Raw genomic sequence first — 27,833 nt, 5'->3', positions numbered from 1 at the left:
TATAAATATATACATTTATATGGCTAACTTTTGCAAGTATAATAAGTAAATTTAATAGTTATGTAACTGTAGTAACTTAGCTGGTTGTTTTGATTTAGTTTATAGATAAATTTACTGTGATGTACGTTATCTATTTACTAAATCAAACTTAACTTTAAAACAATATTGGCTTCCACGCTGATGTTTAAAGTAATTTAAATTCAAAAGCGATTTATGTTGAATAAAAACTTCGCGCAAGAGAGCAAAGATTCAAAAAATAAATTTAGCTTCTATTCAAAAAATAAATTTAGTTTGTTATAGTCTTGCACAAGTATTCTCTGGAGCTGTCATCTATACTTTCAAAACTATTTAACAAGTGCTTATCAGAGTCTTATTTTCCAGCCTGCTGGGAAGCGGCAATTGGACTTGTCTAACTACCATCTCGTTAGCCTACTTACTATCATATGTAAGGTTTTTAAGTCTTTAATTAACAATCACCTTATCTCTCATCTTGAATCTAATAACTTACCTTCTCGTTCTACTGCTGATTTATTGGCAATAACTGATAGGTTTTATAGTGCATTAGATTAATATAGAAAGGTTAAGGTTATCGCTCTCAATGTTTCTAAAGCTTTTGATGAAGTTTGGCATGCTGGTGTTTTCCATAGGCTCTCTTCTTATGGTGTATCAGGTAACATCTTTAAGAGTATTGAATCCTATCTTACCAATCATAGTATAAAAACTGTCCTCGATGGACAACACTCTTCTTCATTTCCTGTAACAGGATTTTCTTCAGGTTTTATCCTTGGCCTCATACTTTTTAAATTTTACAATATCAATCTCCCAGAAATTCTCACATCTACGGTTATATTGTTTGCTGATGATACTACCATTTATTCTTGTCTTGATAAGAATCCAACACTCTCTGATTGTTTGGAGGGGTAATTTAAGCTTGAAAAGGATTTCACTTCTATTACAGCATGGGGTTCTTATGGCTGGTGAACTTTATTTAAGTTAAAACTCAATTATTTTTAACTAATCGTTATCACAGCAATCTAGATCCTCCTATATTTATGAACGGTAATGCACACAATGAGTCATCTACTCTTCGTCTTCTAGAATTAACTCTTCCGATTTTTCTTGGAAACCATATATCAAATCGATTGCAAAATTAGCATCTGTTAAGCTTGCATCTCCTTATTATGCTCACCACTTTCTTTCCGGATTCACTTCTTTATCTCTATAAATCTCAAATCGGTCCTTGTATGGAATACTGTTGCCATATCTGGATCAGATCTTCGAATGATGCCCTTTCTCTTTTAGACAAGGTGCACAAATGCATTATAAACATAGTTGGACCTGCTCTTGCAGCCAACCTCCAACCATTGTCACATCATCGAAATGTTGCTTTTCTTTTTCCATTCTATAAGTAATAAAATGAGGGCTGTTCTAAAGAGTTAGCCTCTCTTGTGCCTCCTACTAAAATTCATTATCATGTTACTCATCACTCCATTAAGTGTTATCCTTTTACTGTGACTGTTCCTACGTGCTCCAAAAGTTCTTATTCATCTAGTTTTAATTTAATTTAACGTTAAAAATTATTTTAACTAATATAAAATAGTTTTTAATAAAATCTGAATTCGATAGTTGAAAAAGATTATATTTCTTTATAATTTATTTCTCAAAACAATCTTATACTTAATATAATTTTTTGTTGCCTACTACTACAAGGAAAAGCTGCTACATCGACTATCTTATAGCCTGCTGCTACAAGGAAGTGCCGCTTCATTGATTGAGGGTTGAGTTTGGGCTAGCAGTCTATCAAATAATAATAAAATAACTTTTTAAAGTTTTAAAACTTTTTTCGGTCTTTAAACTAGATTTTTTTCAAAAAGAGACATAAACTTGACATCGCAACTTTTTTGTTATGCCAGGCCTTGTCATGAGATTTAATTGCGTAACAAAAATGTTAATGCTTATAAATGTAACTTTAACATGGCTTTGATATTTACATCATTAAAAGTTAAATTGTATCATTTTATTAAAAGTTAAATCATGTCATTTTATTTTAAATTGCGTATTTCAAAGTATATATAGAATGTTCAATGATCATTAAAGTTTATATATAAATAAATTAGAAAAAAGTGTTTTTAATAAAAACTATTTTATTTTTTAATATTGTTTTATCTATTAGGACAACTATATTTTACTAACTTTTACTAAAGAGTTTTCTACCATTTTTATTTTTTCTTATCTTTCGTGTTGAAGTTTTACATAACATAATCTTATTTCACAAAACTATTTTACTATTTCATTTCTGTTTAGTGTTGTTTTGTTTAACTGTCTTTCATAAAGTATGGTATGGGGGGATGTTGAGCTAGTACACAGGTATGGGGGAAGCAGGGCCACACAAAATCGTATGAGCGGATACAAAAAAGAGTTGGGACTTAAGACATCAAATAGGGACGGGGTCCTAAGTCAGTGGTTTTACTGCGTACCTTCTTTATAAATGCCTCCTATCTAATGTGTTGAGTTTGTTTAACATGCCTTAATTTTTTTTGCAATTTTGATTTCTTCAAATGTTGCAAGTTTTGCTTCTATTTTGATTCTCAAAAGGAAATATTTTCATGTATTTATGGTTTCTTAGATGTTATAAATTTTAATAGATTTTATAAGTATTTTTTTATATTTATAGACAAATGGTTGCTCGAAGCATTGTTGAGACAGTTCAAGCTATTAATACACAACAGGAGTGTCTGGCACTACTAGAAATTGTTTCCAAACTTTCACAAGATTTTGGTAAGTCCAGTTTTTTCTCAATAATTAGTTTGGAATGTATTTGATTCCATTTATTTACAGTAACTACTATTTATACAATTATATTCTGCTACTAAAGTTTAAATATTTTTTTTCTTTCTTATTAAGTTTAAATTGTTTTTTTTTTGTTTAAGTTTTCCTTAAAAGCCTCTTTTCCAAAATAAATTTTTTAACCAAATTTAAATAAAACATATAATTAAGTTATTTCAAACTATTCTAAATAAGTTTTCTTTGTTTCTAGTAAACAAGCTCTCTCTTAATTGTAATTTTTATTTTATGTGATTGTTGTTATTTTAAAAATTAAAAAAATGACAGGATTTTTCACTAAGAAATATATGTTTTTTATCTTATAAAATAAATATATGTTTTATCTTATAAGATAAATATGTTTTATCTTATAAGATAAATATATGTTTTATCTTATAAAATAAATATTTTTTATCTTATAAGATGATTATTTTATAAGCATGTATTATATAACATCTAAAATCTATATTTAAACACGCCCACTAGATATTTTTACCACTTTATATATGCAGCAAGATATTTTTACCTCCTCAAACAGGACTGCTAGATATTTTAACCTGATTTGGTAATTATAACATTGGTAGTATATATCTAATTAATAATATAGTCTACTAAATAAAGTAGTTAAATGAATTTATGGTATCAAAATATTTCAGCTAGAAAAAAAATTAAAAAGATAGCCAGGTTTGAATTGCCAAAAAAATTTAAATGCAATCAAAGCAAGAGCAAACAAGTCACCTTTTTTTTATTTCCCCTCCATTAATTATTTTTTTCTTAAATACTTTAGAACCATCTGTTAGATGGCAACTAGTTGAGCAATTGCCACCATGTTGTATGCTTATGATGGATATTAAGCTTGTACCTGATGCAATATCTAACTATATACTTCCAGTTATGGTTAAGTATTTGACAGACACAAATAATCAGGTATGTATTGCGTTTAAATTGATGTATTCTACAAAATAGAGTGCATATATATATACATATACATATATATATATATATATATATATATATATATATATATATATATATATATATATATATATATATATATATATATATATTATATATATATATATATATATATATATATATATATGTATATATATATATATATATATGTATATATATATGAATAATTCTAAATGTATTCTACAAAAGAGAGTGCTCAATGTTCTTAAAAAAACAGAGTAATAATTATTAGAAAAATAATTAGTAGAAAATCATTAGTCAAATTTTTTTTCTCATTTTACACAGTGTTTCATCAATAAAGACTTGTCAGAAATGAATGATCAAATTAATAAACTTTAATTTATACAAAAGATTAAATTGCGGAAGTCATAATTGTCTTAACAACTGTGTACAAAATGAAAATGTAATATTTCACTCATTTGTGGAATACCTAGACATTACTGTAAAAAGAATTCTTTACTTCTGCTATTTTAAACTAAAATTCTATATTAAAAATAAAACTAATTTATATTTTATGATAAATAACTTACTATTATTTATCATAAAATATACATTTTAGATATTTCTAAATAACTTTTAATTAAATGTTTTTAAATATTTTGCAAAATGCTTTTAAATAATGACGTTACTTTTAATGATTGTTTATAATAAACACATTTTATTTAAATTATGAAAAAGTATTTTATATAAATTTTATTTATTTATATAAATATGTATTTTTTTCCCACAAAATACATGCTAGTTAAATAATAACATATTAAATAAATAGCTTTGTCAATTCTTGACAAAGCTATTTAATTTTTAACAGCAGTTTTATGTAATAATTTATAACAGCAGTTTTATGTAATAGTTTATAACAGCAGTTTTATGTAATAGTTTATAACAGCAGTTTTATGTAATAGTTTATAACAGCAGTTTTATGTATTGATTTTTATCAGCAGTTTTATGTAATAATTTATAACAGCAGCTTTATGTAATAATTTTTAACAGCAGTTTTATGTAATAATTTTTTAATAGTAATAATGTTAATTATGTTAATAACAATATGCTTATAACAAATGTGTTATTAACACTTGTGTTATTTAAACAACTTTAAATACGCTTTGTACTTTAAATATGCTTTTAATGTTTACAAGGAATTTCTAGTAAAATAAAATGGTAGAGTAAAAGCCTTATTATTATATCGATTGATGACTCTAGAAAAAAATTAAAATTTGCTTATTAAAAAATTTATAACAATAGTCATGCTAGAATTTAAAATTAAGTTCAACCTTAGAATTAGATGGGTAAATATGAGAAATAAATTTTTTTAATATAAATTAGGTTATTTTTAGCATACATGCTTTTAATGAATGCTAAGTCTGTCAAGTGATAAAATCAATCATTATATAGAAACTAAACAACTAAGTTTTAAAAAGTCAAGTTACGTTACTTAAAAGTAAAGCTTTTTAAAGTAATGTTATGTTGCTTGATCTCCTGAATACCTGAATACAATGATCTCCTGAATACCTGAATACAATGATCTCCTGAATACCTGAATACAATGATCTCCTGAATACCTGAATACAATTGCAATAAAACAAAAATCTAATGTTTAAGTAAATATAAAATTATTTGTTAAATTTGCTTGCTAAATTATTTTGCTTAAGTTAATTTATTTTTTTATTTTTTTACATTTCGAAAACTTATCTATAAAATGCGTGTACTAATATATGCTGTCTAAATTCTTCTAATTGCTAATTTTGTTTATACTTATAGGGTCATGACTTCCCCTACCACGACTTTAAGAAAACTTTTAATTTCAAAACTTCTCAACTCCAAAACCGTAACAGATTTTTATTTAGGGTTTTCGAATTAATATTTTATACTCAATTATTAACTAATTTATATTATTCAAATTTGAGTAAAATTATTTTTTTAATATATTTTTAATTTTTTGTAAGATCTAATGTTTCTTCACCTACCGTGATAAAGCAACACCTACCGTAATCAATTCTTCACCTACCATGTATGAAAAAAATTGTATATTTTAATTTTAGTTTTATTTATTTATAATAAAGAAACAAATTTAATATGATTACAAAACAAAGAAGAACATTGGTTCTAAAATTATCCACCCAAGCTTTTTTCTGAATTTAAATTTTTTTCTTTTTAAATTCTTTTTTTTTAATGTTATTTTTTTTGTCTTCTTTCTTATTTATTTTCATTTTCTTTTTTAAAAGCTTGTTTTCTTTTAGATTTTTCTTGTTTTTCTTTTTCTTTCAATTTTTTTTTTAGCAGCTTTATTTTTACGTTCAATTTTTTTTTGATATCTTCTTCCTTTGCATTTTCTTTAGTTATTTAAATCTCTAACCATTTGGATGAAGTTACAATGCTCGGTAATCGTTCAACTTGTTTCAGCCTTTTTTCGCGACTGGCTGTTTTGGCCATCAAAAAAAGTCGTGTAATGGATTTATATTTTTTAATATATGTTTATTCGAATGGGGTGGATCTGCTGCTGATTTACTTTCACCAGATTCATCAATTATTATACTTTTTTCGAATTCGCTAACATTACTAGATACATTTTCATTTTGCGTACTGCTAATATCTAAATACGATTCTTTATCGATTTCTTTGTTCGATTGATTATTGTTGGTTTCTATTAAACTACTGGTTTGTTAGGAGCTATCGTTAAACTTCAGTTTTTTCCAAAAATTAAATAATTCTTCGAAGTCAGTTTTTCCTCCTCATTCGTTATTTCCAGTTTTTTCAAACTGGAACAATATTTCAGGTGCAACATTGTTTTCAAATATTTTTCCCACATAATTATAGCTTGAAAGTTTCGATTCATTATTATCATTTGTAGAATTCAATTTAATATGTTGAATTACTTTTTTATAATCAACATTGTTCGCATTAAATGGGAATGTTCCTGTCGACCTAAACTCGTTAATAATATTTTTTTTTCATATTTGGATCCATAACAAAATTATTCAACAACATTGATACATTTTCTCTGCGAATTTTATTAAAATTGTTATCCAATTTAAATTGCCGACATATGTTCTGCCTTTTTTTTTCATTGGTCCGAAAACTGACATATCTAATCGTTTAAGATGTGTATAGCATTAAGAAACAACAAAATCAAATGAGTTCTTTCCGATGAGCAATACATGCTGAGCTCTTTAGAAAGATGCAAGTGATGTCATCCATGAACATATATGTGTAAATGTGTATTAATAGATTTAAAATGTGGTACTAACACATTTGTGGAGTACTCATAAAAGCATTCACCGGTCATCCAGCCGCTGTCGCTTTTACTGAGACCCAACCTGGTGGTGCAGGAGCAACAATAGTTTTTGGCATTCGAGCATACTTGTACATTGTTAATAATGGTACAAATTCACCGTTTGCATTTACGCAAAATAGAGTTGTAAGTTTTTTCTTATTGCTGTTGTTGCATTCTTCATAAACATTTCTTCCTCTAATGCTAATTACTTTTCCAGTTTTTGGTGCTAACTCAAAACCAGTTTCGTCTAAACTAATAACTTGAGATGGATCATTAAAGTATTGCGCATCATCGCCTAATAATTCATACACCTCATTAAACCATTTTCTTATCGATGCTTTAGTTATAAGACCTCTGGCTCTACTAATACGTTCTGCTCGTTTTTGCGATAATTCCTTATGGCGGCACATGAATTTATAAAACCAGTTTTTACTTGGGATATCATCTTTAAATGGTAATTTAAAGATGATATCCCAAGTAAAAACTCTCTTAATTATTAATTTTTTTGTTATCGCGAAACCCATGTTGGCGCACTGCATTAACCAAGCAACCAATTCATTCTCTATTTCTTCTCCAAGATATGATTTAAAGCCAGAGTTTTGCAGTTTGAGTTGGCTTTTACCTAATAATTTGTTTCTAATCGAATTCATTTCACATAAAAAATAAAGTATAAAAAACATAACAATGTTATACAAAAAATACAAATATTTTAAGATAAATTTTAAAATATTCAATGTTTTTACAACTATTTTAAACTTTTATCGAAAAAAATATATAAATTTTAAGCTTACTGTTATAGATTTTCTTAAGGAAGTAATAAAAAATCATTTGCGTGTAAAAAAACATCTCAAATCTTTAAAAATATATCTTTTTAAAAATATATTATTACTGAAATAAGTTAGTTTTGTATAAAACAGTACTAAAAAAATAAATCAAAAAAAAAAAAAACATAAAAAATTTACTGATTTTTCAAAAACCACGGTAGGTGCTTCATGGTAGGGGGTGCCATGACCCTTATGATTGTTTTTAATTTTTTGATTGATTGTTTGATTTTTTTGATTGATTTGTTTGATTGATTGTTTGATTGTGTGATTTGATGTTTGATTTTCTTTGTTTAATTATTATCTAAATTATTTCAGGTTCGCAAGTTAAGTCAAAATGCTTTACTTCAGTTGATGGATCAAGAAATACTACAACCTGATGATGCAGAAGTTCAAATATGTCCTGTACTAATCAAACTTACCGAACCTGATAGTAGTGATGATTTTCGCACAGAAGCTATTACGGTGTTTAAAAATTGTTTAAATATTTTTCTGCTGAGTTTTTTATTGTTTTACTTTTTGTTATATAATATATATATATACATACATATATATATATATATATATATATATATATATATATATATATATATATATATATATATATATATATATATATATATATATATATACATATATATATATATACATATATATATATATATATATATATATATATATATATATGTATATGTATATATATATAATATATATGTATATGTATATATATATATATATATATATATATATATATATATATATATATGTATATGTATATATATATAATATATATGTATATATATGTGTGTATATGTATGTGTATATATATATGTATATATATATATATATATATATATATATATATATATATATATATATATATATATTTTTTAATATTTTTTTAATTTTAGTTAATGACAAAAACAGCTCATCTTCTGGGAGGTATTTCTACAGAGAAAATATTTTTGAAAAGATTTGGTGAACTTTGCTCAGATTCTTTGTTTCATGTTCGAAAGGTTACCTGATTTTAATTTTAATAATCAAATAATTTTTGAATCATTTTAAAATTCTTAAAAACTTTTATTACTATTTGGATAAATTTGATTGAGCAAACATAGTAAAAGTAATTAAATTTTGGAAAGATACATTTCAATTCAGTTTTTCAAAATAGTAAAACAAATAAATAGTTTAACCTGATAATTTAATATTTCAACTAAAAGAGGTCATAATATGAGGTTTTATTGATAATTAACAAAATATCGTAGGAAGTACTTTATTTTATTAAGTTGAATAATTAGCCATGGAATATCTTAGACCAAAGCATTGTAGAATCTAAGACAATTATGAACTTTAAATCTAAGTTAGATACATTTTTAACATAAGTCAGCTGTTAAAGTCTAGCTTAGCTTACTTAGAGTACTCCATACATTTTCTTTTTGTACACAATTGTTAAATAAATAAAATAAAAAAAATTACAGGTTTACTGAAATGAACAGTACAACATTAATTTAATGTAACATGGATTTTAAAAATTGTTTGCTATATCTATTTTATATAGTCACTTTCTTATTGTTCTTGTTTATTTATCTAGTAATTTCTTTTTTCTAATTTTGCTTTTGTTAAAATAGAATTGACTTGTAATTTACTAGAAAATGTATTTATTTTGTTATTTCAATGAGCTTTTTAAAAAATTAATGTTTCAGAACTGTTTACTCGTGATATGTGATAGACCGAAACAGAAAATACGCTGAAACCAAAATAAACCAAACTTTGGGGTATTCAATACTGAAACCCACATTTTTACTGAAACCCACATTTTGGCAAATATCTTAATACTAATACTAAAATTTCAACAAAACTAATTTCATTAGGAAATGTTTCCTAAAAATGTAATTTTACATTGTTTATTTATATTTAATTTTTTTTTTTTTTTTGATGACTTCTTTCAATTTTATATAATAATAATAATAAATTAATAGTCATGAATAAATCATAAGAAAAATAAAATTACTCAGAAAAATCTATAAAAATGACTAAAAGCTTACACCTACGAAAGCTTACATTCCTTGCTCACTTTCTATTTAAACTGTTTAAATAATTTTATTTTCTTTAAACAAAATGTTATCAGTGAAAGATTCAAAATATTATGTGTATTATGAAGCAGATGTATACGGGCCATTTACTAAATGTTAAATAATTTGTGAAATATTTTGTTAAAACTGTCAAAAATAACTATTTTTCTAAATTAAATAAAAATTTAAAATCGTACATGAAATTTCGATTTTCGGTATGTTTTTCAACCAAAATTTTGTTTTTTATCAAATTTATAAAAAGTACAGAAACCGAAATTTCTATAGATTCAATTTGAAATTTTGTCCAAAACAGAATTTCAGTCCATCACTAATACGAGATAACAGAAAAAGTTGAATAGCCACTATTAAAGGTAAACAAACAAAAAACCATGTCAAGAAGATTGCATTCATTAGCTTAGGTATGAAATAATGTAACACATGTAAAAAAAAAATGAACAGATGTAAAAAAAAAAAAAAAAATGAAATAATGTACCACATGTAAAAAAAAAAATGATAAAAAGCACAAGCTTATATTTACACTAGTCTATAAGACTGGTGTAAATTTAAATTTTTTGCTCACTATTTGCCCAAGATAAGTATTTTTAATGAGATGTTATCTCTAGCCTTTACTCATCTGAATGCCCTGAGGCAGAGGAGTATTTTTAGTTTAAATAGTGAGTTCTATAAGGCAGCAGGGATGGTTGTACTGGACTATGTGTTAACAGTAGCAAGGTGTTTGTGATGATTCTGAATCTGACCTGTAGTGTTTGTATGTAATGTTTTAAGATTTTTTAATTACATATGAAACTTAATATTACAATAATTTTCAGTAGGGTTAATGTTTTCAAAGCTATTTTAACGCAAACACTTTAACAGAAGCAAAATAGTTGAAGTAGTGTTGTTCTTCAACTTTATAAAAAAACTTTAGCAAGTATTTCTGGATATATTATTATTTTTAATGCCAATGCAATTCTGATTGAAATACAGTTAATTCTAGCCATTTTAAGCATATTTACTGTAGATAATCTACAGTAAATATACACCTAAACATCTTGAGAGTCTGATGTTGTAATCATGTTGTATTTTTAAATGTTCATCTTGTTTTGTATCACTTTTTTAAAAACTGGGAAATGATGCATTAGCTACATGTATTTTATTTTTTAAAGTAATTCATATGAACAGCTTTTAATATTTAGGTATGTGCATCAAATTTTGGTGATATTTCTAGTGTTGTTGCACCTGAAACCACAGAAACTATACTGGTGAGTAAACATTTAAATTTCACTGTTAGGTTTCTTATTATTTTTTTATTTTTCTCAAATTATAACGCTGTTATATAATTGTATTGAATAATGCTGACTTGTTCTTAAATTCATTGGCTGTGTATGAATAAAAGGAGTTATTTTAAAAAAATACTTTAACTTGTAGAAAGTAATTAGTTGTAACAATAAACTTGTTACAACTAATTACTTTCTACAAGTTAAAGTATTTTTTTTAAATAACTCCTTTTATTCAGATAATCTGTATAAAATATCTTTGTTTTGTTAATTTATGTTATGTTTATGGTGTATTGGTCACATTTACTAACAAATGTTATGACCCGCTCAGCAGGTCACAGGGACTGAAAGGGTTATCATGAATTTTTTAAGAGGTAACCTCTTAAAAATTTCTGTAAAAAATTTATATTAAATTTATTTAGTTAAGGACAAAATTTAGTAAACTTGCAATTAAAATTACAGTTTAGTATGGCTACCACAGTCATAAGCAAAAGTTCTAAACATTTAAAAAATGGAAAATTAAATTTGTTTGTTGTTCAAAGGACTAAAAATCTAAAGATTAAAACAACAGAAAAATCTGCTCTGGTTGCTATTAAATAGGATGGTTGAATATGGCAGATACAGATATAGTGTAATATTTAGAGATGAATTATTATTCGTTTGGTTATTGTTCTAAAAACATCATAAGCTTGATTTGCCAACAGCAAATCAAGCTTATGATGTTTTTAGAACAATAACCAAACTTTTTTTGAAACTAAAACCTTTATTTGCTGATGATCTGTGAAGAATATAAAGTATAACATTACTTCTGAATGTTTGAGATATTCGCTTAATCCCTACCTGTTTAGCCGATTGTCTGAAAGTTAGCTGGCATTATTAAAAGAATTTAATTGATATATTTAATAAAATTTTAAAATAGTTCAATGACAATTGTCATAATTTTTATGTATTTTTTAAAATTCTGATTCACTCCCAACAAGACTGCAAGCAACCACTATTAAGTTGGGAATTACTAGGAAAAAAAAGAATAGTTTAAGAGCAAGGAAATCGTTGACAGAAGACTTTAACAGTTGTAGGTTTCTTTGGAACTCTCTCACAATCTTCATGTTTTCCTGACAGGAGTCAGGAAAACATGAAGATTGTGAGAGAGTTCCAAAGGGTTGAGGTGCAGGGAAAAAAACTAGACAAATAAAAGTTTTTAGAGTGTGCAGGGACAGATACAGTAAAATAATGAAACTTTGCTGAATGACGAGTCAAGCGAGAAGGAGTTTTATTTGATGGAACTAGAGATAATAGCTCCTTTGAGCAGCGACCATGATAGTATTTGTAGAAAATAGAAAAAGATGCAACTTTATAATGATGAGAGAGAGGTTCAAGCTTGGCAGATAGAGTTGGTCCAAATAAGTTTAAAATGCATTTTTGGACTTTGTCTATAAGAGAAAGAGCATCATTAGAAGAACCAGCCCAAATATGACAACAGTGTTTCATACAGGGACAAATAAGAGATTTGTAGAAGTAGAGAATGGAATCATGAGTACTAACATTTTGATGAAAAATAATTTAATGGAAATCTTAATTAGAATTTTTTTTTATATAAAGTTTTAAACTTTGGATTTTGACTGAGTTATAGAGTCAGATTTAAAACTAGTTTATTGAGTTAAAAAATTTTAATAGCATTTAAATATAATAATATAATTATAATAAATTATTTTTTATATTTTCAGCTCCCTTTATTTTCAAGATTATGTGAGGATGGCGTTTGGGGAGTAAGAAAGGTTAATATCAATTGTTTTTAATTTTCACATTGTCTATATATTTATTACTCTGTTTGAAGATTTATTTTAACTGCTTTTAAAAAGGCTTGTGCTGAATCATTTATGGCAGTTTCTGGTGCTTGTTCTCGTCAAGTGAAATACAAAACACTGTCACCACTCTTTGTTGGGCTTCTTTGTGATAAATCTCGTTGGGTAATATGAAAAATTTCAAGAGTTATTAATGCATAGTTTTAAAAACATTTTTATTTAATCATTATTTTATTTAATCATATTATTTTAAAGGTACAAATGGCAGCTTATCAAGCCCTTGGTCAGTTTATTGCTACGTTTGCTGACCCTGGCAGAACAGGATTTGATGTAACTGAAGATGGTATTTTATATCAGTGCGAATTGCAAAAACCAGAAATTCCTTCAGTTATAGAAACTGATTCATTTCAATCTTCCAGGTTTTTAATCTCACTTTTTTTAGCATATCAAAAGTTTATCTCACTTTGTCAAATAATAGTTTTGAAAAGTATTTAAGTTCTTTTATATCATTGATTATAACACTCTTTTATTTAGTATGTCAAAGCCATATGATAGTAAACTTCTAAATAATTCCCCACAAATCATTGACCCACAGAATGATTTTAACAGTTTTGAGTTTTGGCGAGTACCGTTACCTGATATTAGTTTAAACGAATTTTTAGCTTGTGATATTAAAGCGAATCAAAGCTTAGCTACTGATAATTCATTAGAAAGTTCTCCTGAATATTTAAACGCTTATGTGATAATAGACTCAAAATCAAGGGATAATGTTGACAACACTATGGAATATTTACCTAAAGATCCATCTTATGATTCTTTTGATAAGACTGATACAATAGATTCAAACCATTCTAATGATAATGATTACTTAAAAATTTTTGAAGGAAACTTTGATGAAGAAGATCTTTTTGACAGTACTATTCATAATTTATCTGTGAATATTGAACATATTAAAAAACAGGTATGTCTTAATATCTTAAAAAAACTGGTCTTAATATATTAAAAACACTGGTCTTGATGTATTAAAAAGACTGGTTTTGATGTATAAAAAAATTGGTCTTGATGTATTAAAAAACAAGTCCTAACATATTAAAAATACTAGTTTTGGTTTATTTAAAAACAGTTTTTATGTATTATAAGAAAAATTTATAAAAAATATTTGCTTTTTTTAAAGAAGTATATTTATATTTTAAAAAGCATGAACAAAATATGCAACAAAAAATGAACATTAAATAAATAATGACTAATTTGTTCTGTTTTTGTGTTTATTTACCAAACTTTTGTCAAACTTTGTTTTGTGTCAGAGCATTTATGATGTAGCAATAGAGAGTTCACATTGGTTTAAATGTTTTGTAAAGTATAAAGTATCTAAGTCCTTAACTTTTGTGTAACTATAAAATCGTTTTAATGATTTAGTTTTATTTTACAACTTTTTTTCATGATCTTTAATTTTTAATTTAATAATGATAATTAATTATGTTATTAAATGCTGAGAAAAAATGTTTTGGAACACAAATTTAAAAAAAAAAATTTCATTCATAAAGAATTTTATTTCAAAGTTTTTTTTGAAGCAGTGTAAATAATTAGTAATTAGTGTAAATAATTAGTAATAAAAAGGAATTAAATAAGTACAAGTTATGATTTTACTTTTAAATAGCCAAAGAAAAATAATTATAACTTTGTTTCTTTATACTAAATATCTTTTTATAATATATAAAGGCTAATATATGTTTTATGAATATTTTATTGATTATTCTGTATTTTACTTTGTTATGTGTTTTATTTTGTTAATTTTTGTTTAGTGTTTAAATAACTAAACAAAACTGAACAAATAGCAAACTAAATATTTGGTAGTGGGCTAAATCAGTCAAATAGTTTTAGAATTAAATAAGATGTATCATCAAACAATAAATTTATGAATTCAAGTTTTTAGCAATGTGTTTTACTTAAATTGCATTGAGGAATTTGTAATAATTAAAATCAAATTAAGATTTATTTTTTTTTTGTTGTAATTTTTTTCAACAATAGTATTTAACATATTAACTTGTAAACTTTTTATAAAAGACAATGAATAACTAATTTTCTGTTGGTTTACTATTTGGATGATTTACTGCAAAGGCTGAATCATTGGCAAATCATCTGTATTTATATGGCAGTTGTGACTTTTTTTCAAAGTTGATAATTATGAAGTTTTTATTTGTTCTAATTTGTATTTAAATAAAGTTGTTGCAAAAATAATCTTGTTTGCAAAATGCTAAGAATCTCTGTAAAAATAATCTACTCTGGTTTGCTAAATGCTATGAATCTTTATAAAAAATAATCTACTCTTGTTTGCAAAATGCTAAGAATCTCTGTAAAAATAATCTACTCTGGTTTGCAAAATGCTATGAATTTCTATAAAAAATAATCTACTCTTATTTGCAAAATGCTAAGAATATCTGTAAAAATAATCTACTCTTGTTTGCAAAATGCTAAGAATCTCTGTAAAAATCTTTATTAACTTTGAATAATGTCATAGCTTTCCAAAAAATATTTTATTTTGTTGTTATTCAAAACCTTTCTTGCACTTTATCATTGTTTTTTGTAAAATTGGAATAAAAAGCTAGTTTTATAAAAAGGAATAAAAATGGTTTTTCATGTAAGCTCTTTACATATCTGAATATAAATTGTTTCTAATATAATTTTTGCGTCACTAGAAAATATGCAATTTAAACAGGCATTGTTTTCAATTTGTATTCATTTTTTTACAGTTTTCATTTTAATTATTTCAACAAAATTCGGCTGAAGGATAAATCCAAAGCAAGCTTTTATAACTAAATTGAAACTTTGGAATGCTTCAGTTATGTGAAAAATGTTGGGAACCGAGTTTGTATCAGCAAATTGCTGAAACACACCCACATTTTTAATCATGGGGGCCAGTTCGAGGGAAATAAATGCAGCTTCCTGCATTAATTTCCCTCAAACTGGCTCCCATGATATGGGCTCAGTTAAATGTGGAAGACAGCTGGCCACTTAACAGCTTCTACCAAGCATTTTTAAGTATCTTGAAAAGATAATTGTCAACTCCTATAAAAAGATGCAATTCCATCATTATTATTCTGATTTTGGATTATTTCCAAAATCAAAACATTGTCAGGCCCACTGAAAAATAGCTTTTGAATGACATTGTTAAACAACTTTGCACAAGCAACAACCCTGCCAGTTTGCTGAAAAGAATCAAGGCTAGATTTGATTTAGTAAAATCCAAGTGTCTTGCCAGTGATTTGGCAAGACACTTGGATTTTACGTCATAACATGTACAAGGGTGCATACTTGGGTTTGAAGACCAAAAATTATATTTGCAACTTTCATATTGTAAGCCAAAATTAGTTTAACTCTATTTGCATATATCAGTGACCAGATTTTTTCAATGTTAAAGTGAGTTTCTAGCAAATCTTCTGGTACTGCAACAAGAATTTGTCTTTTAACTCAGTGTCTTTGCCAGTCCTTCGAGTGAGAAGTTGTTTTTGATATGGTGACTTTAACAGTGTCTTTGCCAGTCTTTCGAGTGAGAAGTTGTTTTTGATATGGTGAGCTAGTAGAAACAAAACTTAAGAAAACATTTACCACCATCAATTCGGAGGTTAAGAAAATATCCACCAGAAATTTTGCAATATTGAATAACATAGTTCTCATGACTTGATATATCATTGCTCATAGCAACAACCCGAACTGTACCAGAATCTCCTTTTCCATTGGTAAGTCACTGCAGGTGAATAAATCACTCAAGTGCTCCCTGTTCTTTAGAATTTCTTATTTGGCTCTACCACCTTGCGGCTTGATGTTTACAGTTCTGACCAGTTTCTTTAATCCGTTGTTTGATTGTCATGTACTTAATTGTACATTAACAAAAGCTAGAGTGGTCAATTTTGGAGCATTTGATAGTGGCTGGGCACTACTTTGAGCTGAAACCAAAACATACATATTTTATCTTTATGTTAAACTTTGTTCAGAAGTTTGTTTAAAACCTTTAGATTTAAACAAACTTCTGAACAAAGTAATAAACTTTATTCGTTTTTAAGTGATTAGAAACTTGTTAAAAATATAATTCCCGAAACCTTTTTTAAATTTTCTTTGAATATATAGTTCAAAATTTTTTCATTTTATTATTTTTATTTATTTTTGTTAATTCACCTCCCCAAGATCCAGAAAGCCACTGCAGACGAGCAGGCTACTTAATTGTGGTTATAACCCTCTCTCAATTCTATAACTCTGAAACACGAACCTTGACAAACAAGGCTGCTGCGCGGAGAAACAAGTTGAGCGTGGTACTAACAGGGATATGGTGGGGATCAAACTAGGAACCTCTTGCTTATGAAGCGAGTACCACTACACCACTACCGCACTATATTTAAGTATAATTATTTACCTGGGGTAATTATAAGTGGAGGCCTGCCAGATGCTTTAGCAAGTTGAAAATAGTTCTTTCAGGGGATATTTTTTACATTGGAAATAACTCGAGATGCAATTTGTTCGACTGCTCTGGCATCTTTTGCTGCTAAAGTTTGGAGATTTTCCTTGAACTTTATTTGAGAGCATTGGTGAGGCAAACCTTTTCCTTAAGGGCAGAAACATGTGCTGTAACATACATTTAGTTCTTTCTCAATGGTGGTTTGTACTCCAAGAGGATGTTTTTCTTGCGGCTTTGAATGACTAGTTTGGCAAATTATATTTCAGGTCTCACTTGTATTAAATTTTATCTAAATTTTTTGGTGAAACTTTTAAAAGCATTTCATGCCTTTTTTTAACATTTTCATGCATTTTGACAGTAGCTTATACCTTAGAAAATGCTGATATTTTTATGCAATGCATAAGCCAACTCAAACCACACTTTAAATAGCAAATAAATATTTTGGTTTGTAAAATGAAAATGGTAGTTGTAGCAATAAAACAATTATTACAAAAATTGTTGGTATTACATAGTAGAACGCTCTTGCAGCCATTATTTTGAAAATAGTGACTGAATATCAAAGTAATCAGTAATGTTTTGAGGAATAAGTAACAAAACTAACAAAATATAAATTGAAACTGCCAAAAATCTTTAACCAGTTAACCAATCCATTGAAATTTTATCCAGAGTTAGGTGTGGCTGTATGCTACATTTGCCATTTGCACCAATTTTTTATCAAGGTATATCATGTGGTTCTTATTTTTAAGTGTTTTTATTGTGGCTCTATAAAGTTTCACCTTAATTGAACATTCAAATTAAATTATTTTTTGCAGACAAAATTAAAAGATTTCAAAATTTGCATCACAAGGTACCTTGATGTGTACACTAGGTACATGCGGTAGTGGTGAAGTGGTAGAGCGCTCGCTTCATAAGCGAAAGGTTCCGAGTTCAATCCCCACCACGTCCCTGGTAGTACCGTGCTTAACTCGTTTCTCCGCGCAGCGGCCTTGTTTGTCAAGGTTCGTGTTTTAGAGTTATAGAGTTAAGAGAGGGTAATACCACAAATAAGTAGCCTCCTCGTCTGTAGTGGCCTTCTCAGCTTTGAGGAGGTGAATTAACAAAAAAAAAAGAAAAAAAAAAGGTACCCACCAAGGTACCCTGTGACACCTATGCCAAGCCAGCTGATTGGGTCAGCTAGGTTAGCATTATCAGGATTCGTGCAAACCGTGTGTATATATAACCAGTTTTTGATACTTAATTGACATCTTATAGATATTCAACATAAGTATATAATTATAACCAGTTTTTGATACTTAATTGACATTTTATAGATATTCAACTTAAAGGTGCGTATATAACAAGTATTTGATACTTATTATTTTATATATATTCAACATAAGTCTGTTATATATTTGTATTATATATATATTCAACATAAGTCTGTTATATATTTGTATTATATATAGCCAGTATTTACAAATATTTTGTTTGTTCTTATGTCAGTTAGCAGATTTGTAATAATTCATGTTTTTGTTTGTGTTTTGCACTTATGTAAGTTTACACTTATAAAGCAGTCATACAGATTCACAGTTGAGTTTAGCTAAACAAAAGATATAAAAGTTTGGTGCACTTATGTTTTTCCATAATTATGGATACTACACTAGTTTTAATACATTATATGAGCCTAAAGATTTAATGTTATTAGAAGGTTTAATACTTTTATACAAAAACTAACTAGTTAAAAAACTTTTTGTCAGAATGTTATGAAACTTTCAAAATTTTGGCTATTTAAAAGTTTTTACTTCCAAATAGTAAAAGTTATATAACTAAATAAAAATGATAATACAATTGTATTATTGTTATTGCATTTCACAATTAGAAGTGATTGAAAAATAGAAAATAATTGTAGTTGTAACTGATGTTAATATATGTTGATATTTAAATTGATGATATTTAGCATCACATTTTAACCACTCAAATTATGTTGTTGTTTTTTTAATCTGAAGAACATAGTTCCAAGTGCTCTTCTGGCTCATTTTATTTCAATGACAGAACCAACTAAAGCACAAACTATAGATGGTGAGTTATCCAGACATTGCGCTTTTACATTACCAGGTGTGGTGTTAGCTCTTGGTCGTGAAAACTGGAATTGTGTAAAAGATATTTACAATCTTCTGTCTGTAGATATGCAGGTTATTTATTTTGTATTTAACACATATTGTTTGTAGTTTACTAGATATTAAATAATTTTAAATTTTTTTAATATTTATTTTATTTCTTTAAACAATTTGTGTTTTGATAGTGGAAAGTTCGACGAACTCTTGCATTTTCATTGCATGATCTAGCTCTTATACTTGGGCAGGAAATAAGTGTTAATGACCTAGTACCAGTATTTAATGGTTTTCTTAAAGATCTTGATGAGGTTTGTTTTTTTAAATTTGTGTGTGTGTGTGTGTGTGTATGTGTATATATATGTATATATATATATATATATATATATATATATATATATATATATATATATATATATATATATATATATACATACATACATACATACATACATATATACATACATTATAACTTTAGTTCATTATAAAAGAAAGTGAACATTAAGTTTTGAAAGTTTTTATATAAAAAAAATTATTTTAGGGGTGCTGCTAGACCCTTTATTATTTAATGAGTTCCTAATATTTTGGGAAAAAAAGTCTTTCAAAAGTAGCTCAACCTGGAATTCATAAGTCAAATTTATCGATAAGTTCAAAAACAATTATTATTATTATTATTATTATTATTATTATTATTATTATTATTATTATTATTATTATAAATAACATTGTCATAAAACTTGTAAAAATGTCCTTTTTAAAAATTTTTTCAAAAATCAATAAAGTTAAGCAATAAATTCTAAAGTAAATATTATTCTAAAATAGTATTTTTAAGCTTTTTGTTTAAATTCACTTCTTTTGAGTACCAGGTTGACCTAGTTTTAAAAGACTTTTTTAAAACATAAGGGACCTGTTAATTAATAAAGGGTCAAGCAGCATCCCTAAAATCATATTTATCCCTAAATCATATTTAAATCATCTCTAAAATCATATTTCATTTAAATTTTTTTGAACTCAGTGTTATTTCAATATATAAACACACATTTAGGTGGTCCCAGTACACTATTTAAAAAAATTTTCAAGGTCACCCTAGTGTTTGTGTATGTGTGTGTGTATATAATATATATGTAGTGCTTTCAAAAAGTATAGGCGTATTAAAATTTTTTGCTTAAAGCATATTTAAAACTAACATAAAATAGAAATTAAAGGAGATATTGAGCACATTTTTTTTTTATTTAAGAGTAAAGACTTTTTTAAACAAATCTTGTGTCTTGAATGACATACAAAACATAAATTGTATATAAAAATGTTATCTAACATAATAACAAAAAATATAATTAAAAAAACTGCAATATATAAAAAGTAATGCAACAAAAATATTATATAAATTATTTAACAATTAATTTAACATTTAAGCATTAATTTAACAAGGTTGTTGCAAATTTCATTTTGAACTCTTCTCTAACTGGAATCTAGTTCTTGCTTAAGACCATGTATGGATCTTATTTGTACCTTGACTAACTCTTTTCCAACCAAGCCCAATTAAATTTTGTTGAATTAAAATCTGGTGATCAAGCTATCCGGGACGATAAAACTACTTTGTTTTCTTTCATCCATGCTTTCACTGTACAAGCTGTGTGGGCAGGCTCTAAATCTAGTTGAAATTGCCATTATTTTTTTTGATCAATCAGCATGTCCGCTGATGGAACCATGTAGTTTTCTAGTGTCTACATATGTTGGTTGATTCAGCCTGTATAAATGTTACACACACTCTGTTAAAATTAAAGAAACCCCAAATACCAACCACCTTGCAATCTCAACCTCCCGCCACCTTGCAACCTCAGTACAACAAAGCAATTGCTATTCCTTTTCTATTTTAATATTTTAGCAATAACTTTGTTTTTTCTATTTAAAGTTACTTTTATCACTAAAAATGCCTTGCTTCCACAAAGGCTACACAATTTTCTGCTTACACCACTTTAATCTTATGAGCTGATCACTGGCCGTCAGCATAAGTTTTCTAACAGCTGCATAAACGCCAATTCCTTTTTAGGTCTTATCAAAATGTTTAAAATAAATTATTATAAAGAAAAGTTTGTTGAGAAGAAAGTTCTAAATCAATAAAATAGTTTGTGTGCATTTTTTTTTTTTTTACAAACTTTTTTGGTAAGTTTTCTGTATTACTTTGATAAAAGTAAATTATTTTTAAAAAACTAACAGTGAACTTGTTGACAGGTTAGTTGTAGAGAATTATCTTTTCATTAATTTTTGTCTCCTTATGTAAAGTGTTTTTATTGTAAGAGTTGATAATGGATTTTATGTTTGGCATACAGGAATAACTTATTTTAATTGTGTTTCTATTAATTATTTTCTGAAGTCTGTGGTTAATTGGAAAGTGGAGGTTGATGAGGTTCAAAAAGCATTTACCTATTTTAGTTACAACATTTGCACTCAAAGGAGGATTATACCTAATTATCTTGCGTTTATGATTGCCATCATCCATTATTAACTCTCACAATAAAAACACTTTACATAAGGAGGCAAAAAATTAATGAAAAGACATGCAACTGCATTGACAAATCCAAATGTCTAATGAACAACCATTGCCTTTCATGTTTAACATTGTTTATCAGGCCACCATTTATTCAAACAATCCAGAATACACAGAAAATGTGTATTTTGGACTCAGTGAAACATCTTTTAAAGTTCAGTATGCAAACCACTTAAAATCCTTTAATGTAATTAGATATAAGAATGATACAGAGTTATCTAAAGAAGTATGGAAATTAAAAGAAAAAACTTTACATCTTTTGTCAGATGGAAGATTGTTAAACAATGCAAACCATACAATTCAGCATCAAGAGTTTGCAACCTCTGTTTGAACAAGAAGTTTCGAATTTTGCTGTATAAAGGAGAAAACCTACTTAACACAAGGAGTGAAATAATCTCAAAATGTAGGCACAAAAATAAATTCCTTATTTCCTCATTTGATACCACAGATTGATCCTGGTTGGTTTACACCACATTATTTTTTTAAAACTTTCAAAATTTTGTTACCATGGAGTCATTGGAACTCATGTCACCGTAATAATGATTATCATTTTAACCTTTTATTTTTTAATACATGGCTGATGATTGCTGTTAGGCATGAAACTTAAAGTTCCGTAAAATATAACACTACATCAAACAATATATATATATATATATATATATATATATATATATATATATATATATATATATATATATATATATATATATATACATATATATATATATATATATATATATATATATATATATATATATATATATATATATATATATATTTTAGTGATGTACCGATAACACTTTTTTGGCCGATGCCGATACCGATGCCGATGGATAGGAAAAGGCCGATACCGATGCCAATACCGATGAATTAACTAATTATTAAAGTTTTGAAGATATAAAGCCATAGAGCTTTAAATTGGGTAAATTTTTCCATGTAATCCATACTGGTAAACAAATACTTGGACTCAAATAAATAAACTTGCCTGTAAACAAAGTCAAAATAAACAATTTTTCTAAATATTCTAAGCGAAGCATAATGTTTAGATTATTTATTATTTGATAATTATCAAAATGCAGGATAAAAGTATTAAAATGCCATCGGTAATGCATACTGGTAAATTAATAAAAAAAGGCCGATGCCGATACCGATTCCGATTGTACAAAAAGTGGCCGATTAAGCCGATGCCGATGCCGATTAATCGGTACATCACTAATATATATATATATATATATATATATATATATATATATATATATATATATATATATATATATATATATACACACATATATATACACATATATATACACATATATATACATATATATATATATATATATATATATATATATACATATATATATATACATACATGTATATATATATACATACATATATATATATACATATATATATATATATATATATAAATAAATATATATATATATAAATAAATATATATATATACACACACGCACACAGTGTATATAATGAATAAAAAGCTTGCTGCCTCATGCCCCAACCCTTAGTCGATGTAGCAGCATTCCTTTGCAGCAGCAAGCTATAAAATTATTTTTGTATGACATCATCCATGTGCGTCAAATGCTGCATTTATGTATGTATATATTAAGATGATCTTTAAAAACAGTTTTTTTTAAAAAACATCTGCTCTTACCTACTAAAGTGCTTTATAAAATAATATAATACTAGATTTAAAAATTTTTAGACTAAATAAATATTTCAAGGGGTTCCCCAATACCCTTAAAAATTTAATGAGTCCCTATTATTATCAACAACATTTTTTTTTTTCAAAGTATTTCATGTTGGATCTCAAATAAAACGAAATTAAATACAAATTTCAAGAATAATTATTATTTTAAAAAAAATATTAAGAAAAAAATTATCAAAAAAACTTGTAAAAATGTAAAAAAAACTTTAATTAATTTTAGTTTAGAAAATGTTATATTTTACGGGAAAAAATGTAAAATAATAATTCATTTATAAAATCTATATAATATATATATATATATATATATATATATATATATATATATATATATATATATATATATATATATTATAAGAATAATATATATATATTTTTGTTGTTGTACCAAGGTTGCTAAAATAAATTGATTATAGCCCTGCTAGGGGCAAAACAGTATTTACTAATTGTAATGCTTTGTTTTATGTATTTATATAATAGGTTCGAATTGGTGTGTTGAAACATCTTTCTAACTTCATTCAAGTTTTACCCACATCTTTGCAGAAAGACTATTTGCATATATTTAGTGAATTTCTTAATACTGACAACTCTAGGAACTGGAGATTTAGAATGGAACTTGCACAGTGAGTGTTAGTATTGCAATCTTTGTGTGTGTGTGTGTGTCCGTATATATATATATATATATATATATATATATATATATATATATATATATATATATATATATATATATATATATATATATATATATAAATATATATATATATATATATATATATATATATATATATATATATATATATATAAATATATATATATATATATATATATATATATATATATATATATATATATATATATATATATATATATCACCTGAGAATTGGTTTGTTTAATATCCACTTTTTACCAAAAATGAGTTGTTGTTACAGAATTTTAATTAAAGATACGCTTGTTCAATATCTATTATAAAGTATACAGAATCGGCATTGCTTATCAGAATTTTCAGATCTTTTTTTGTTCAAAATCCAAAAAAAAATGTTATTTATGGCATTTTGTTCAATATCAATACCTTAATTGAATGGGCTCAAACCATTAAATTTTTTTAACAAACCTTAATTGAATGGGTGCTTAATTGTTTATTTAATTAAAGTTTTAAAAATATTTCAAAATATAGAAATTTCGTATAATAATAAATTCATTCTTTTGTTGGAGAGTTCCACAAAATAAAATTTCAATAAGTTTAGCATTACTTATTTAAGTTTAACATTACAAAAATCAGAAGACAGTCGCAACATTGAAGTGATAGAAAAAAATTTATGAGCTGTACGCAATAATTTATATGAACTTGATGCAATAAACAGTGTTCAAGAGCGTTATATTAAAAAAATTTATAAATATACAGTTAGGTTAATATGGTAAAATTATTAAAAAATGCCAGCAAAGTCAAGTAATTTCAAAATATTACAGATGGTTCCACAAATTTTCTAGACTATCAACAACCTTTCTTTTTTCTAAAATTCCTCACACAAAAATAAAAAAAAATTGTGTACAATAAAAGCACAATTTTGAAAGTCCATTTTTATTGAATTTCAAAATTGTACTTTCAATTGTTAATTATCCAAATATTTTATTAAATATCCTATAAAATTGTTAAAGATTTTACACTCAGTGCAATATCTTTAATTTTAGATAAATAGACTTTAAGTATCATATTAATAATAATTTTTAAGTAAAGATAATACATTGAGACACCTAAAGTAGATATAAATAAAATACGAGAGCAGTAATACCCTTCTAAAATTTAACCATTTAATATTTAAATTGGTCTCAACAAACCAATTCTCAGGTGACGATATAATAAATAGGGTGACGATATTGCTCTGTTCTTTTAAGAATGACGATATTGCTCTGTTCTTTTAAGAACATTGAGCACTCAATTTGTAAAATACATTTAAAATTATTTATATATATGTGTGTGTGTGCGCGCGTGTGTGTGTGTGTGTGTGTGTGTATGTGTCTATACACACACACATGTAAATATATATGTATATATATATATATATATATATTTATGTGTGTATATATATATATACATTTAAGTATATATATATATATATATATATATATATATATATATATATATATATATATATATATATATATATATATATATATATATATATAATTTTAAATGTATTCTACAAATAGAGTGCTCAATGTTCTTAAAAGAACAGAGCAATAAATTAATTTATAAATATATACACATATTTATATATATATATATATATATATATATATATATATATATATATATATATATATATATATATATATATATATATATATATATATCGAACACTGGTTAACACAAACTTTTATAAGTCGAACACTGGAAAACTCAAACTTTTCGTATGGGAAATAAAAAAATTCAAATAATTTGAATAAAAGGTTTGATTTAAGATGTCATTCCACATAAAACATGACACACAGTGGTCTTTTTTTTTTTTTTTTTTTTTTTGTTGCATTTAGATCTGAATAAAATTGATCATTAGTGGACATAAAATAATGCTATATTAAAACTGTTACAAAATAAATCATAATAAAATACAGTTAAAAGTACTGATAACTATTTTATAGTTTTAATAAATTTCTTAAAAAAAGATTGCTAGCTTTAAGACGCAGTATCATTACCAAATAATACAGAAGTCATTGTGTTGCTAAACTTTTTTCATTATTATTTATTCATGCTGTACACTCTGTTTAACGTGAATAAGATTCAGATTCAGATGCCATAACTAAGAACTGATATCTCATATCAGCCAAAGTTGAACCTAACAGGAGTTCTCTTTAGTAAAACATTTGTTAATTTGAATCATTTTCTTTGTCTCTTGGAAGTTTGAGTTAATTTAAATTAAAAAATTAACTTAACAGAAATTAACTGTATATGTAGAGTTGCAAAAAAAAACACGTTTATTTCCTCCTGGGTTTTTTTTTTTTTTTTTTTTTTTTTGACTTTATCTAATTTAAGATTAATTGTCCAATAATTATTTTTTTAGATTTTATTGCAGAAAAACTACTGTTTTTTTATTAAATATAAGAAACATGAAATTTTTGATATTTTTATTTTTTGATAAGTTTTTTGATATTTTTTTTTTTTCATTTTTTTTATGGATTTATATGAAATTTCCCTTCATTTGAATACTAAATTTATCTATTATTTTTTTAAAAAAAAATTTTGATAAGTTTTGGGACCCGTTAAATAGAAAATGGACTTAAGCATGTATTGGACAATTAAACTTAAATTAATCACAAAATATTTCCATAGCACATAATAATGATAATAATACAATACTGGTAAGACTTAATGCCATGTTAAATTTATTACAGACAAAATGAGAAAGTCAAATATACTCAATTAAGTTTAGCTTAGCTTTAGATAAGTTAATATTTTTACCTTATATTGTTTCATATGACAATCTATTTCAAAATTTAACCTTATTGTTTGTAAAAAATCTCTCATGTCTATAATTTAAATATTTCTTGTCACTTTATAAATGATATTTGTTACCAAGAATATTTGAAAATGGACCTGAAATATTTGAAGAGCATGAGTGCTCTGGTGGTATTTTCCAAGTTATTTTCTCAATATTATGATACCACTTATACATTTGTATGAGTTCATCTAATATTCTTTGGTGTTTTAAGAATGTCAATTACATTATTTTTAATCTTTCATTGTATGAGAAATGATGTAACTCTGATACAGATTTTGTTACATTTGTTTAAATATTTTATAATATATATTTTTTTCACAATGAGGACTCCATACAGCAACTTTATTAGTTTAGTATCTTTTTACTTGAATGATTTGGATATTACACATTTTTAGTTTGCAATAGATGATGCAATTTTGATTTGTGGTTCCCATTTTAAATTGCTTGAAATTAACTAGCCAAAATCTTTTTCTAATTT

At 25.7% G+C, this 27,833-nt stretch overlaps 1 protein-coding gene across 2 annotated transcripts in view; it reads left to right on the top strand.

Annotated features, from left to right (window-relative positions):
• LOC100202434 (serine/threonine-protein phosphatase 4 regulatory subunit 1) overlaps positions 1–27,833 on the top strand; it is a 58,745-nt gene that overhangs the window by 20,412 nt on the left and 10,500 nt on the right. For both annotated transcript variants that reach the window (XM_065819906.1, XM_065819907.1), the window contains exons 4-15: positions 2,675–2,778; positions 3,611–3,750; positions 8,209–8,355; positions 8,802–8,906; positions 11,159–11,224; positions 12,964–13,014; positions 13,099–13,206; positions 13,297–13,460; positions 13,576–14,002; positions 19,477–19,662; positions 19,773–19,892; positions 24,339–24,481. In XM_065819906.1, the coding sequence (XP_065675978.1) occupies positions 2,675–2,778; positions 3,611–3,750; positions 8,209–8,355; positions 8,802–8,906; positions 11,159–11,224; positions 12,964–13,014; positions 13,099–13,206; positions 13,297–13,460; positions 13,576–14,002; positions 19,477–19,662; positions 19,773–19,892; positions 24,339–24,481 (1,761 nt within the window). The remainder of the gene's footprint in view (positions 1–2,674; positions 2,779–3,610; positions 3,751–8,208; positions 8,356–8,801; positions 8,907–11,158; positions 11,225–12,963; positions 13,015–13,098; positions 13,207–13,296; positions 13,461–13,575; positions 14,003–19,476; positions 19,663–19,772; positions 19,893–24,338; positions 24,482–27,833) is intronic.

Source organism: Hydra vulgaris, chromosome 15 (genome assembly GCF_038396675.1).
Source record: "Hydra vulgaris chromosome 15, alternate assembly HydraT2T_AEP".
NCBI lineage: Eukaryota > Metazoa > Cnidaria > Hydrozoa > Anthoathecata > Hydridae > Hydra > Hydra vulgaris.
This window is presented reverse-complemented; position numbering and strand designations above follow the sequence as displayed.